Here is a 16000-nt window from a genome sequence, read left to right on the forward strand (position 1 = left end):
GGAGATGACCCTGCTTGTACAGGGAAGAGGTTAAGGTGTGCTCCAGAGATCTCTTCCAAGTGGAGCTATTCTGTGTTTTCCCTTAAACACAAGCCAATTAAAATGTGCGGATAGAATCCTGTGGTCTTGGCTGCCTCATTGCCAGATCACTCATCACATACATGATTGTGGGTGGACAGGGAACAATGAATGGAAAGTTCTTGACACTAGACTACATCTCATTTCAGATGTTCAGAAGTGAAATGAGAATAGATTGTCAGGTTCCCTCTGAGGGAGGGGCCTGAGAAAAGACTTTAAACAAGGACAGAAAAGTGTAAAGAAAAACAATAAGTAAGAGAGTCACCTGCCTGGTTCCACTCACATTACAGAAATTGCACCTGAAGAACTGTGGAGCGGAATACTGAGCAACTTAGGAGCAAAGATCTCTCCACAGTGATTATTTTTTATTGTCTAGTGAAAAAAATAATTACTACATAAACCTATAATCTCACGCTGTTATTTCCAGGAGGGATGGCAGATACAGAGAAACAATCATGCTTTGAAACTCTCATTCTGCCCCTGGGTATTTCTATTTCCAGAAGAAAAACAGCAAAATGAAATCATATAGCATACTGCAAGCAAAGCTGATTTACAGCGATTAAATATGATTCACATCTCTCTCACCTTCCTAATGAAAATATAGTTGGAAAAAGTATACTGTGGCCTAAATTTTGTTGTTGCTTATATTTTACATCTGTAATTTTGGCCAAAATGGCTGGACTGAGTAAAGCAAACACTAACTGGCCTCCAGCTAAAAGAAGCTAAAGAATGGCCTCCAAAGGCAGGCACTGCAGCTATCACAACTTTCTGCTTCCACCTGAACCCTGCCTCTGCATCCAGTCAGGGAGCTGCTTACATTCATGAGCACCTTTATCCCTTTCCAAAACTACCTAAGATAGGCTAGCCCACAGCACTCAGGACTTTAGCCCTCAGATAGCAATAATAATTGTTCCCAGGACATGGAGCTTTTCCTGGCATTGCCTCAGTCCAGTCACTATAAATAGTATATCGAAGGTCAAGTCAGGAGGAAAGAGAAAAAAATTCCCTAGCAATCTAAATAGGCAACAGCAACTTCCTTTTATTCAAGCAGTTACAGTGAGCCTAGGGCTGTCTTCGCACACACAGAATCCATCCCTCATTTGTTTCTGAATGATCTTACCTTGCATACCCTTCTTACTGCAGATCACGGCATTAGGTCCACTTGCCATGGTCCTCCAGTCTCTGCAGATGACTGTGTTCACTTGAGACAGTCGTAACAAATATTCAGGCTGAAGCAGGCCCACTGTCACTAGGACTAGTATGCTTTCCTGCAGTGAGCACTACCACTTCAGGACCATCCCAGAGAAAGCCTGAACAAGAGCGGCTTCTCCTGAAACACCTCCAGTGTGTTCCTGGAGAACATCTTCACATGAAACATGAACACCAGCTAAGCCACAGGCCTTTTTGCCGGCGATCATACCACTTATCATCCCCCGGGCACCAGGACTTTCCAAGAAAACACGGATCTAGCTCTGATTGATTCACAATATCCAATGCAAGGACAGAAGGTTGCAGAGCTAGCACCTCAGGGGGCAGAGCAAGCTGCCACTTCCCATCAAGTCAAGGCTACTATGAAAGGAGAAGGCAGAGTTTGGAGTGCGCAAGCGCTTTTCCCTCAGCTTGTCTCAGTCATTTTTCATATCTTGGCACAGTGTCAGAATGCCACAACAGTTCAGCTGGGCACAGCTCATCTCAGACACTGACCCAGTTTTCATCAGCTCCCCCTACAACACTCGCCCCTGTGTTTGCCTGACTGCTCACTGGAGACAAGTTCCACCCGGGAGGCCAGAGGAGCAGCTTCTGACAGACTTCTAACAATAACAAATACCAAAACCAGCAGAGAAAAGTGCTGGAATTGTGGAGTGGCAAGAAAGAGAGGGATAAAGAAAATGAAAATGAAGAGAGGACAGACCAAGAACCAAAGAGGTTAAGAAAGAGGCATTAAAAAGCTCACTCAGATGGTAAGGGCAGAGAGGAAATATTCTGAGAACTAAACAAAATGCAGCAAGTGGAGAAGGACCAAGGGAACTTCAACAGAGCTTTAGGTACACCCAACAGTGACTTTAGGGAATGGGATACAGGTGACACTGACTTTTTGTATGCAGATATGACTTGGAACTGAACTGGGACACAGGAAGACATTTAGAAGAGCATAAAATTGCTCTCTTCTTGACTGAGACAAGTGATCTGTTTCTGTTATGGGAGTTCTGCTCCCAGGTGTACTATGGGGCAGCAAGAATAAATACTAGATGAGAGAGTATTGAAAATGAACAGTGTCAAAGCTGGCAGTGGAGTCAAACTGGGAAGGATGAATAGACACAGCTCAATTTGAGGCCTGGGGAAAATGGGATGTGCAGAGCTACAGAGGGCCTCAAATGAGAATGACTCTAGGCAAAGGGATGGAGTTTGGCACTTAGAGGGCAGGATGATGGAAAGGAGTTAGTAACTGACAATATTGTAGAAATATGATGTAGACATTTAGACATTACATTTCTCAAAATGTTAGAAAGATAGCATAATTAGCATGCAGAAAACACACTAGAAAATAAAAATTTTAGTGTTTTTTAGATAAAGCACTTCTTCCCCTCCCCCCCATAAATGTCTATGGCTAGCTTATGGCGATAGTAAATTCCCACTGGGCCAGGCTACCGCACAGTGACTGCTACCATGCATCTTGCATCTTGTTCTGAATAAGGTGGGATCAGCCAGAGATAGAAGCAAGGCAGAGTGACGCAAAGGGGCCCTGGGTTGATCGAGAGTTTCACAGTTGCTACAACTGTTTGGGTGGGTAAGAGAGAGTGGAAAATGAAAGAAACATAAGGAGAGAAAAGTGTGTCTTTTGAGTCTTAAAGAAGAGCATCGAATCAACTGAGATAAAATTAATGAAGTGACTAAGAACTCTTTCCCGCTTAACTGTTGATAAGAGATCAGTTGAGTAAGGGATTTTTTAGGTAAAAGAGGTGGAGCTGAAGCAATTACTGGATAATTATATATGGGAGAACTGCCAGGGAATTGGTTGAGTGAAGGAAAAAAAGGCAAAAACACGAGAGGAAAGATTTGGGCAGGGTAAGGACAGAATACAAGTAGACAGTAAGCACTTGAAACAGGAAAAGCAGCAAACTACTTGAAAAGCACCCAAATGTATGTGCAAATAGCAGAAGAAGGCTGGAGAAGCCGATGAAAGGAGCAATATGGGAGAAAAATAAATAGAAAAAGGTAATCTAGATCAAGGCACCAAACATTACTGTCTACTGTGAGTTTACCTTGAAAGTAAAGTTCTTACCCAGGAGAGGCTAAGACATTGGGTTTGTTCATTTTGAAGCAGAGCAGGCTGTGGGGTGGGAGCTTACGGCTGTCATCAGCCACCTGATGGGAGGATATGAATGAGGTGTAGGCACAAGGTGGCAGAACATGAGGTAACAGACACAAGTCATAATAACCTCTTACTACATCTTACTAAAATCTTCTGCATAGGAAAAAGTAATTTCACCATGGGTGTTGTCAAATATTGGAACAGTTGCCCAGGGACATTGTGTAATCTTCATCTTCAGTAATAACTAAAACTAGATTAGAACAGGCCTTGAGTGACCTAACCCAGTTTGGTCCTACTTTGAGCATAGGGTTGGAGCAGGTGACTTTCACAAGTCCCTGCAATGTAAATTATCCTGTGGTTTTAAAGGAAGCATCTTTTAAGTGATTAAAATTTAAGAAGAGCTCATTGTGCTTTTTTTTTTTCCTTTGCTACTAGTATATGCATATTTTTAGCAGACTATTGAATCTTTTACTTTAATATAAATCTTAAATTCTCTTAGCCTCACACACTGAAAAAGGTTTACCCAAGCTGGTGAGAAAGGGCATTTTTTAACAGTACAAAAATAATCATGCAATATTCTTCCCAAATGAGACCTCCAACAGCTCTGTGCACAGTTGCTTGCTCCTGTAGTTATCAGTAATACAGATGTGATTCCTTCTGCAATCAGAAGGGACTACAGATAGCCAAAGCATATGAGCCATTTTATGGAATCCTTAAAGCTACTACAGATGACAGGCAGACCTTTGGCTTGCTTAATACTCTTAGAAACATCCAGGGAAAGAAGAGAGGAGAAGCAGCCATGTGGATGGCTGACCTTGATAAACACCCAAATGCCCACCCAGCCACTCTCTTACTCTCCCTCCTCAGCAAGACATAGTGAGAAAATTGGATGAGAAAGCTCGTGGGCAAAGGTAAAGAAGTTATAAAGACAGGGAGCTTGTTTACCAATTACTGTCACAGGCAAAACAGACTTGGCTTGGGGAAATTTAATTTATTGCTGATTAACATAGATTTGGGTAATGAGAAAACAAAAACAAACATTAAACCAACACCTCTCCTCCTCCCTCTCCCAAGTTCAGCTTAACTCTTTTCATTCCAAACTTGTTCCCTCCTCCTGTTTCTGGCTGGTGTTTTCTGCCCCTGGTTGTATATGTTCGTACAGAAGTGCCACACACATGGCTAATCAGCTCAGCTCTGTCCAGAGCTCTTTCCCTCTTTATTTGGAAGTCAGCTTAGCACTTTATCAGGCAGTCATTCTTCTTCTCTTTTTTGTCTACATTGTCATTTTTGGAATATTTTTAAAAATGTCCCAGTCATACATTCTAAATATTATTTTCAGAAGCACTGGTAACTTAAATCCTGTAAGACATTTGCAAGGCAATGCACCCTGTGTGTATACATCTACAGAAAGAAAATGAGCTAAGGTCCCAACCTGCTTTTTTCCTCTGTAAACTGCCATTCTCTTTTCTGACTGTTCACCATGACAAGTCTACTCAGATAAAGTCAAAAGTGAACCCCATGCAGACTGCGCCCCACATCACCCAAAGGTTGCCATTTCACTCTTCCATTTAGCTGGATAAATTTGTCATATAGTAACATACAGCAGGCAGTCTTATAAAAGTAAGGAAAGAAAGTACCTTAACTCATGACAGGGGGCAGGGGGAAAAAAGGGCTTTCTAGCTATCTGCCCAGAATGGCTCTTGGCAGATTCGTTGTTCTAAATAAAGAGGTAACAGCTGGTCCAGGAAGGACTCCACAGGCTTGCATATGGTGAGGGGGAAGGCAATGCCCACACACTCTTCTACTAAAGCGTAAGAAGGAAACTTGCTTCTCCTCCTTATCCTTGGTTGATTCTTCAGTCTTATTAAGAACACCTCTCCGCATTACCATCAGTAGAAATCTGCCCTTGAGCTATTGCTTTTGTTCTGCATTTCATCTAGAACACTGTGGCAGCTCTGTACCATGGAGTACTTCTGTTCTTCATAAGGGAGAACGTTATGTACAGAGGAGAAGTGCTGGAGAGGACTCCACACAGAGAAACACCAAGCAAAAAGACAAATTACATGAGCTGAATGTGGCTTCATTCAGACAGGACAGCAAAATGTTGTTAGCAGGAGAAGAGATCAGGATGGACGATCAAGCCAAAGGAGTTTACAAGAAACATGAGGAGAAAAAAAACCCCTCTAACATGATGATTCCTATTTGGTTGTCATTGGCTGCTGTAGGCTGCTCATGGAATCTCAGGAAGTAAATGACGGGAACTGACTTTTGTAGCTTGATAGACTGTCATTATTTCAGTTATTCCTTATAATATTAACCATTTTCATCTATCTCCAGCTTCTGTGACAATGAAGCTGCAAGGAAGTATCAGCTTTTACTGAATACTACAAAAAATGGAAAACAGATTTTTTAAAAACCCCTCATTTTTCTTTGGCAAGTCTAATTTCTTTTTCTTTTTTTTTTTTTTTGACTGCTTAAGAGTACTATCTGAAACTAAATTATTGACTGGCAGTTTATTTAGACTGTGAACTAGTCATGCTACTGATGCAGACAACAAATTTAGCGCCATACAGAGCTGCTCTACATCAGAGCTTACTGTCTCTGGAGCACCACTAAATGAATGTAGTTACGTTTCTCCCAGAATGAGCAGGATAAAAAGGCACACATATTTTAATTATTCTCAAAGTTTAAACAAATGAAAAGCACTTACCAATTTTAATTTCTTTATAAGTCTCCAGCACAATGACCTGTATTTTAATAAAGCTATTTTGCATGACCCAAATCACTTCATGAAGCAGGAATTTAAGGTAACATATTGACAACCATTAATTATTCATTGCATTTGCACTCGGTGTTAACCAGAGTATTTGTATGCTCCATGTCTGAGTTAACTCTCGTTTGAATAAATCCAACTTTTGCATTTTGTCTGCAGCCAAAACTGGGTTCCACATTACATTTATTTTTTAGAGTACTAAGTGTATTGCAGCAACATTTTACATGGCTGAGAGATTTTGAGTAGATGCATATTCAAACAAAGGAAGTATCAGAAGAACATCATAACCAACATAAGCAGTTTGCTCTAATGGACAGTCCTAAGCTTGAGACTGGAACACAGTCATGACATTAGACTGGGTGTTCAGGCTTGGCCAGATTTTAGCCCAATACCACTTCTGGGTGATATGTGATGTATTCTACTTCCTCCTACAAACATTTCACAGAAATACCACGGGCCCTGGGGCAGAGAGTACATTACTAGTAATGATGATACCATTAAGACTGCTTTTCCTAGTCAGGACAGGCTCACAGAGCCCTGTCACATTTTCTCTGTCCCATGACCAAGCTGCTGCCATTTCCCCTTTTTTTATTTTATTTTATTTTATTACTATACACTAGCAAAAGGGCCAGAAATAACTAGGACAAAAGAGTGTGTTAGCTCTGGGCTCAGCTCTCCCCCATGTGGCATCTTCTTTCTAACACTGTCGCCTCTTGGTAAAGAAGTGGAATTATGGTACATCTGGCTAGTGAGAGCTCCTGCTAGTTCTGTATAAGTAGCCTGAGAGGCTGTCTCTGGTGGCAGCTGGAACTAAGGCCTGAGTGGAGTTTCCAATCATGTTCGTAGCAGCAAGCAGTGGTGTCCTGGTTTTGGCCAGGACAAGGATAATTTTCTGCATCAGCTGGGAGCGGGTGTGGCTGTGGGGGTGTAACCAGGACTAGATGTTACTCTACACCACCTCTTATCATTCCCAGGGATGGGGAGAAGGCACTCACAATCTGAGGAAAAGGGCATTCCTTTTTGTCGGGAGAACACCTGGTTGGAAAGAGCCAGTCGATCAGTATTTGTTTATTGTCACTTCCCATGTAAATCATTTGCCTTACACCTTTTGTTATCAATATTGTTGCTGTTACTGTTCATTTTACTATCTCATTGCTGTTTCAAATAAATTGTTCTTATCTTTGCCTTTTGTGCTTCCAATTGGAGGGGGAGCGAGTGGCAGTGTGGTTTTAGTGGGAATACCAAACTAGGGAACACCATTCCTAAACCAGGACAAGCAGTCACCCCAACTCCAGTCTGAGGAGCTAAATGTGTCAGAAGAGGCTGCTACGAAGTGATCTCTCTGAGAAATGATTTACTCTCCCAGGTCTGTGAAATTTTGGTTAGTGCCAAATACTGCTGATGCAGAGAACCAAAAAAAAAGGTGGCTGCCTGAGTTGGGGGATGGGGAAAAAGTTCTCTCACCTTGGCAGGCTCGTTCATCATCCACAGGCTGGTAGCCAGCCTTGCAGGTACACCGTCCAATGGCCACCATCCACTCCCCTTCTCCATTGCAGTGCAGCCGAACACTTGAGGACCCCGTCGTGCTCGTCTCCTCAGCATTGGGTACACACGTCCCTGGGGACTCCACCAGGGAGGTCCTTTCCCCACCAGCAAACGTTTCAGGAAAGGAGGCAAATCCTCTCACCACAGCTGGGCACTTGTAGAAAAAGACCTGGACTGCCACCAAGGACATGCAGGCTCCTGAATCCTGGAAGGCCAGGTAGAAGCCGTGCTTGGTGAGTGGCCCAAAGCTACGCACTTTGACATTCATCTTGACCACCTTCCCACTGCTGTCCACCTGGGAAAAGCTTTCATCAGCTGCAATAGTATCCACTTTGGTCCAGGGGCCCTCACGCCACTCTGGCATGTCCTGAGAGGCTATGTCAGCCTCCGACTGGTGGTAGTAGAGCGTGAAAGTCTCCTTGCAGGAAGAGGCCACAGTGCGCATGCTGGCGCAGTCCCTCACGGAGAAACGGAGGCGGACGTGCACTCGGTGGGCTCCGCGCCGCTCTATGAAGTGGGTGCGCAGCCAGTTGTTCTGACCTGGCTCAGCCACGTTGCACACTTGAAAGGTTCGGATCAGGCGCTTCTTGTCATCCAGGACACTTACCTCATCCCACTGCAATGGATAGAGAGGAGAAAAAAGAAACAGTAAAAAAAAATGGATTCAGTATTCAACTGCACCAAAAATACAGGACAGGTCTTTGTCTTTCCCTTCTCCTTGCCATGTCTGTGACAAGATTTGAACTTGCTGATGCCATGTGCAGCACAGCATTCTAGACAGAGTATGACCCTGTAAAGAAGAGCAGTCAAAACTCTGAAGTAAGAACTGTTGTGACAGAAAACATAAATCATGCAAATTTGGTCACACGACACTGACAATCTTAAAATGCGAGAGTCACACTTTCTTCCCTCCTATTTTCCCGTCTCTCATCTCCAGAGACAAAACACAGGACAGAAACAAATGAGATAGAGCAACAAAGACACTCTTCTCTGGAAAACACATTGAAGCAGAAGTCGCTTCTACCCAGCTTCACCACAGTGGGAGCTGTGTTCTGACATCTGTGCACATAATCCACTCAGCATGGCCACTACAGGGGCAGGTCCAGATCTGGTTTGTGCCTGAAGGAAGGCACAAGGGAGGGATAAGGAGGGGTAGAAGCGGGTTCCTGTACAAAGCTGAAAGAGAAACCCCTCCTTATCCTCTCAACAAGCTTTACAGAATAGGTACAAGGCCCTGGGTAAGACAGAGGACGTAAACAGTGAGATAGGAGAGAAGGAACCTGCTCAAGCGTTCTCGGAAAGGTCTGACCAACCAACCCCTCGCAACAAGATCTGCATTAAGACCATTTGCCATTATGGTTATGGCCATCCGTGACTTTCTCCTGTGTGAAACAGAAGCACCCATTTGCAGACCAGAACATCTTTTTAGAAGTACTACCTCCCTGGGCCCCAGTTTAGTGATGCCACTAGATGATGGAAGAGCTTAGTACAGCTTTCAGACTACTATCCACACCTGCTTTTTCACATGGGTACAAATAAAGTCCCAATAAAAAGTGCAAAGTTGATTTTGAGATTTCAGGGCACTGGGAAGAACGCTACAGACCACAGGTAGTGTTTTTCTCCATCCTTCCAGTAGTGGTAAAACACTTTGGAAGAAACACATGATGCCAAGATATCAGTACCTGGCTTCAGGATTGGTGCCTCTGCCAAAATGCTTGGGTTTGTGACCGTTGAAGAATCTTTGAGACATAAGGTGTGCTGGGACCTGACAGAATCCACTGTCCCAATGGAAGAAATGTATCTTTGCTCATAAACTGGAAGGACTGATTGAGAGATTTGATATATAATTGATGGAGGAAGGGCATACTACCAGGAGAGCTGAAGGTAAAACCAAGGGTTGGCATGGCATAGACTTAGGATGGCAGTGCTAGTTGGGATCATGTACGATGCTCCTGGGAGCACGGAGGGCTCAGGAGCACAACTGAAAGGTTTGTACACCATGGGAGCACTGGGCAATCATCCCTGGCATGAAATTTCTCAGGAACAAATGCCGGATCCTGCACCTGGCATGGAGTAACTGCAGGCACAAGCACAAACTGAGAGAGGAGCATCAGGAGAGCGCCCGCCCTGCAGGGAGGGCCCTGGGGGTGCTGGTGGGCAGCAGCTCAGTGAGAGTCAGCAGGGTGTGCCCGGGCAGCCCAGAGGGCCAAAGCTGTGTCCTGGGGGCATCAAACACGGCAGCACAGCCGGCCAGAAGGGGGGATCATCCGCTGTGCTCAGCGTTGGTGCGGCCTCACCCGGGGTGCTGGCAGCAGTTCTGGGCCCTGCAGTGTAAGAGGGATGGGAAGGTCTTTGAATGTGTGCAGAGGAAGGCAACAAAGCTGGTGGAAGGGCTGGAAGCTGTGTCCTTGGAAGAGCGGCTGAGGGTTCTGGGGTTTGTCCAATTTGGAGAAAAGAGAGGCTGAGGGGTGACCCGCTTGCTCTCTGCAGCTCCCTGAGGAGGGGAAGGGCAGAGGGAGGTGCTGATCCCTTCTCACTGGGATCCATGATAGGATGTGTGGGAATGGTTCAGAGTTGCCTCAGGGGAGACTCAGAATTGACATCAGGAAGCATTTCTTTACCTAGAGGGTGGTCAGACACTGGAACAGGCTTCCTAGAGAGGTGGTCAATACCCCAAGCCTGTCAGTGTTTAAGAGACATTTGACAGTGACCTTAATAACATGCTTTAACTTTTGGTCAGCTCTTAAGTGGTCAGGCACCTGGACTAGGTGATTGGTGTACGTACCTTCCAACTGAAAGATTCTATTCTATTCTATTCTATTCTATTCTATTCTATTCTATTCTATCTGTATGGAGGGATGGCTGGAGGACTCTATTTCTGGAGCAGAGTGGAAGGAATAGGGTAAGGAGGTGGCAACAGCATCCCACTCAGCATCCTCCTCTCTTAACAATCTGGCTCTGTACAACACACTGTGTTCAAATTGTTCATATGTAGAAAATCCATAAATCAAGTCTCACTGCTTCCAGTTTCCCTTTCTTCATCAGATGCATGTACATCATCCCAGCAGAGGTACAGTCAAGAAGAGGACAAGGGAAATGCTTACCCCATCAGAAGGGTGTGCGGTCCAGCCAATCTCTGAGGTCTCTTGAGTTGTATCCAGAAGTATTTCTGTTTGTATTTAAAAAATTAAACAAAAAAAGTATTTTGTGCTATTCCAACTCAGACTAAAATCTTATCTGTTCCTCACAACATTGTCTTGTAGAGGGCTTCCATACACCAAAAATAAACATTCATGTTTTCAGATTAATTACAACAGGTTATGTCCATACTAATAAATTAAGAAGGGCCAAGACAAGGGCAGAGACACTGGGCACATAATCAGGCTAACTCATGATTATCAAGTTGCTTGGCAATATTCTGACCAGACTTTCCCAGGCAAAGTGTAAACATACTGACAGCATGGAGCAGAGTTATCATAATGAGCAGTACACATGAGACCACTCTCTTTTAGGAAAGGAAAAGGTGGGACACAAAATGAGCTACATGAATCCATGCCAGTCTCCTTAGAACTATGGTTGCCCATTTTATTTGCAGATGTAAGTGTGGACATGAGGCCAAGACATGTTTATTTCCAGTTCTGGAACCAAATTTCTTTGGGAGTTTAGGATTATGACCCATCTGATCCTGTAATGGATTCACTTAGTTCTGAAGCTGGGTATTACATTGCAAGCCTGTGTAGGAATCCCAGTATTAAACAATCTGTTGCATCACAGGGCTCAGGAGCAGGGTACAGGCAGAACTTCACAGGCCTAGCTTATTCCCACTAGTCTGCATTTCCACTGTTATTGAATCTACCCCTGGAGACAGATACTAGCCTTGACTGCTCTCGGACATGTTGTTCTCTGCTTGGGTACAAATAAACACAGAAGAGACTGTGACAGTGCAAACTATAAACATAGTATTCTCCAAAAGAGAATGTCAGGGTCTGAGACCATCGTGGTATGCAAGCATGTGCTCCTCACTCTGTATATTTAGGACACAGAATAAGAAAATTACTCAGTTGAACAGGTATTTACATGTGTTGATATATACTGTATAAATCAGCTGGCTTTTCTTAAATTCTAGGAAGCTTTATTTGCTTATTTTGATTTTCATATTTCTATCCTATTGCTTTAAAAAAAAAACCCAAAAAACAGATTAAAAAAAACAACCCAAAACCCAACAGCAACAGCCAGCTTACTTACAAATAGGATTCATTATTCCAATTTCCCTTGCAAAGTTTTAATATTATGACTGGTCCATGTTTTATGCACGTGAAAGGTCCTCAATGGGTTTTATTCCCAGTTTGTGGACTGCAGATGACACTATCCCTACCAATACACCTGGGGATTCACTCCACATTAATCACTGGAAAGGAAAGACTAGGCTCATCCTAAAGCAGACATGATCAAGTGAGCAAGTTTATACAGACCTCAGCCTTCACCCATGTCCCTGAACTACATTCCCTATATTCCTACAGGATACTTTATACCTTTTAGACCTCTCTGAGGAGCTGATGCAGCTCCTTGATTCAAAAGCAGTGCAAAATACCTGGGCTGGCTTGCCAAAACTAGAAAGAACTACTGGTTACAGCTAAAGTAACCCCACCAAAATTATGTAACGGACCTCAGGAAATGCTGAGCTGCTCAGTTCTCAAGCACAGCTCAGCTCAGACAGCCCCTCTGAGCAGCAGAACATCTGCAAACGGCCTATGCCTCCCTGAGGCACTGTCTTCCCTTGGCTGTCCTGGCAGCAGAGGAATTTGGCATTCCCTCATGCTCATTACCCTTCTCACTTGCAGTCTGGCACAGAGATTGCACTGTGTCATGTCATTATTTTGCCACTGGGTTCCCAGACATGGCCTTGATATGCTGAAATAATATACAAGGCCATTTTTCAACACAGAAAGAACTTCTTTTCTAATCAGATCTGAGTCTCCCGTTTACCAAAGTATAATGCATCTACCCCACGGAAACTGAAAGAAAGTACAAGAGAGAAAAGTTAATCAGGGCAGGGAAAGCCATCTAGAAACTGAGAAAGGAATGGAGAAGAAAGAAAATAGAGAAGACTTGCTCAGCAGCCTGTGCTCTGCCATGTCAAACATTCTCCAGACAGCTTCTCACCAGTGAGCAAGGTAATACTTACCAAGCACATGAGTATTTCACAAGCAAACAGAAATAGGCAGCCTGAAGCAGACAGCACTGTCCCTTTTACAGTGCATATTTTAAGTCAGAAACCATTAGAAAAATAAGAAAAGTACACAAGAATTTTCTGTTCATAAATCTCATTTCACAACCTACAGCCTAAAGTCCCTCACTATTTTTCTTCTTTCTCCCTCACCTACTGGCTGTATGGCTTGAATCACATCCTCAGTCACACCAGCTGCATGCACACTCATAAATCTAACAAGCTGTTAAACTGCTCTCTAGCTCTGAGGACAGCAGGCACAGTATGGTTCATGTTCCCATGGCTAAAAACTCCAACCCCACCGAAGTGCACGGCTGCATCCAAACCACCTCTCAGGAATGGTCCTTGGTCCATCCTAACCTCTGACCTACGTGTAGGCACTGTTTGTGTTGAGATTAGTTGGCATGGACCAAACAAATCCATGGCTGTGCTCATAATTTAACAGTATGAATGACTACATGTGTACATGTACAAGCCTTTGCTCTGACACTTTAGTAGCACTGATGACTGCTGTAGCATTCCACATCCTCACTCTGCTGGGCCAGACCAGTAATCTGCTGCTCTTGAGTGCAGAGAGAAATGATCTGTTCAGCTGAATTTACCACCCTGGAAGAAAAATGGCTTACACCCTTTCATCATTGCTCAAAATCAAAATCAGGTTAAACCCAGGCTCAGTCCAGCCCATGATGCTGCTAGAGGCAACACTGATTGAGGTATCTCTGGGTATCATTGGAGCAGTATTCCACTCTGCATTAAAAATGAGGAATAGGCAAGATAACTGAGCAATCTAGAGGCTTTCAAACATGTGAAATGATGACAATTCTACAGCTCTTCTTCGACTCCTGGTTCAATCTCAGTTTTGAAGAATGATATTCCAATTTCATATTACAAGTGTTATTTTAGTTAAACTAAGATAAAAATAACCGATGAGAGATTCTCCTGTATTTCTCTTCCCTAAACTAAAAACAAAAAACATCACTTTTTATAGAAGAGTCAAATGGGTTCATTATATTCTTCGCAAAATCTGAACTCTCATTTCAGCATCCTCAGTTCTTGCAGGCCAGAAAGGATGAAATAAAAATCCCAAGTACTTAAGCTAGTACTATTCTATATTTACATCACAAAACAATCTCTTGGGCTACATTATGCTGTTATGTCAACATCCAGAAAAACTAGGCAGAGGCTGGAAGCTGCTATTACACATCAGGCTGTTCAGAATAGGCACATTAATGATCCTCAGATTTTGGTCTGCCTGTATTTTCAAGCAAGACTATTAAGCGCTTATGTTACAGACAAAATGATACCCTGATGCAAGAGGATGACAATTCACCCAAGGATGATTTACCCTTAGACAACCTTCACAGAGGCAGAGATGGCCTAACAGCTTTCTGGACTGAAGAACATTCGCCCTCAGTGTCTTAACAGGGCAGTGGCGCAAGAGGGAATTATACAGCCAAAGCCTTGCAAACTACAGCCACGGACAAGAGAGCTGATCCTGAGAGGAGAGCAAAAGAATTCCTTTACCTGTGTGATGAGAATCTAGTACTAAAACTGTAGAATCACAGAATGAAACAAGCTGGAAGGGAGGTACAGAGGTCATCTTGATCAACACCCCACTCAAGGACAGGCTAAATTACAGTAGGTTGCTCCAAACCTTGTCCAGTTGAATTCTGAATACATCCAAATGTACACTGGTAGAAGGCAAAGGGCACTATGGTAAAAGGTAACATTCAGAGAGTTTGCTTTGCTATGCAGCTGAATGCCCCAAGCAGCACAACTCACTCAGTTAAAAGAGTTCTTGAAAAGAACTGAAATGTTACTGAGCTTGTTCTGCCTTCTGTGATTAAGCCTTGAACAAGTAGGAAGAGTGTGAATGCTCTCTAAGAAGGCTGGGAAGAGAAAGCATTCCCTGGGCTTGTGCAAAAACAGTGTTAGGGGTTGTCAAATCCAGTAACCTCACACAAGCCAGGCTGCTGCAGCTCCATGGCCCCAGGCAGAACCAATAGCAGAGTTAAGTGGATATTCCCAACAGGCACACACACAAACACATGCAGGCACTGCACATCTGTGAATGGCCAGCCCCAAAGATCAACACCAACAGAAGCACTCACCAGTCAGGCAAACAGAAACCAACAACAGTCTCATCCTGCTCCCCTTTCTGGTGGGTCAGGATTAAGGTCTGGTAGTGGGAAATACATATGCATTTATATACAATATAGATCCCTGCAATAACTGTCCTTAAAGGTTTAGCCTCCTGACCTCTTGATCTGTGGTCTCTCCATCTGCTGGCACCTGAAGCTCACAGCCCCACTCCCGGTGTGAGGAGTCAGCCAGCCTCACTCACTGATACATCCCTTCACACACACACAAAGGCACGCTATGGATCCTCTACTAACAGGCTTTAAGGATGCAGCCTACCCAGTCGCTAGCCCTGGATGCTTGTTCTTCTGGGTTGCTATTCTTTGGATCTCTTCAACAAGTGGTCTTCAACACTCAGCCTACCCAGGAGTTGGCCCTGGGATCATCTTGTCTCTGGGTGCACTGAGATACACAACATACAGACAGGACTCTCAAAGAACCCCCAGAATTTATGGTGACCAGAAGAGTCGACCTGGATCTCCTGATAGTTGATCTTCCCTCACTAGATAAAGCCCTCCATTTGTCTCACTCACAGAGACACACACATACAAACTAGTGTCTCATTCCTCCTCCAGACTCTGGTCTTTCCCTGGCTTCCCAACCCACTAACTCTACCATCAGGCTAGTCTAGCTTGATGTAGAGATCACAGGCTCACCAACACAAGCTCACTCACTCCAGCTGCTCGCCTCACAGATGCACAGATCCTATGACCACCTTGAGTTCCTAGCACTTGATTTTCATCCATTTCATGATCTCCAGCTGCTGGTAGCGCTGACTCATGGGCCACTATGACCTGTGGTTCAACTCCAGTTGCTGGTATAAAAATGTGCATGCACAAACACAAACAAAACAAAGCCCCCTCAGCCAGGTAACTGGTGAAAAATGGAATTTAGTAAGAAGATAGGATAGACTGTGGTGATCAGA

The 16000-nt window shown here is 43.9% G+C and overlaps 1 protein-coding gene across 4 annotated transcripts in view; it reads right to left on the reverse strand.

Annotated features, from left to right (window-relative positions):
* The window catches only part of LOC116439391 (ephrin type-B receptor 5), a 77559-nt gene that overhangs the window by 37576 nt on the left and 23983 nt on the right, over nucleotides 1–16000 (reverse strand). For all 4 annotated transcript variants that reach the window (XM_032098856.1, XM_032098855.1, XM_032098854.1 and 1 more), the window contains exons 3-4: nucleotides 10814–10878; nucleotides 7629–8325 (exon numbers count right to left, since the gene is read on the reverse strand). In XM_032098856.1, the coding sequence (XP_031954747.1) occupies nucleotides 7629–8325; nucleotides 10814–10878 (762 nt within the window). The remainder of the gene's footprint in view (nucleotides 1–7628; nucleotides 8326–10813; nucleotides 10879–16000) is intronic.

The sequence above is a fragment of the Corvus moneduloides genome, chromosome 2, assembly GCF_009650955.1.
Source record: "Corvus moneduloides isolate bCorMon1 chromosome 2, bCorMon1.pri, whole genome shotgun sequence".
In the NCBI taxonomy this organism is placed as follows: Eukaryota; Metazoa; Chordata; class Aves; order Passeriformes; family Corvidae; genus Corvus; species Corvus moneduloides.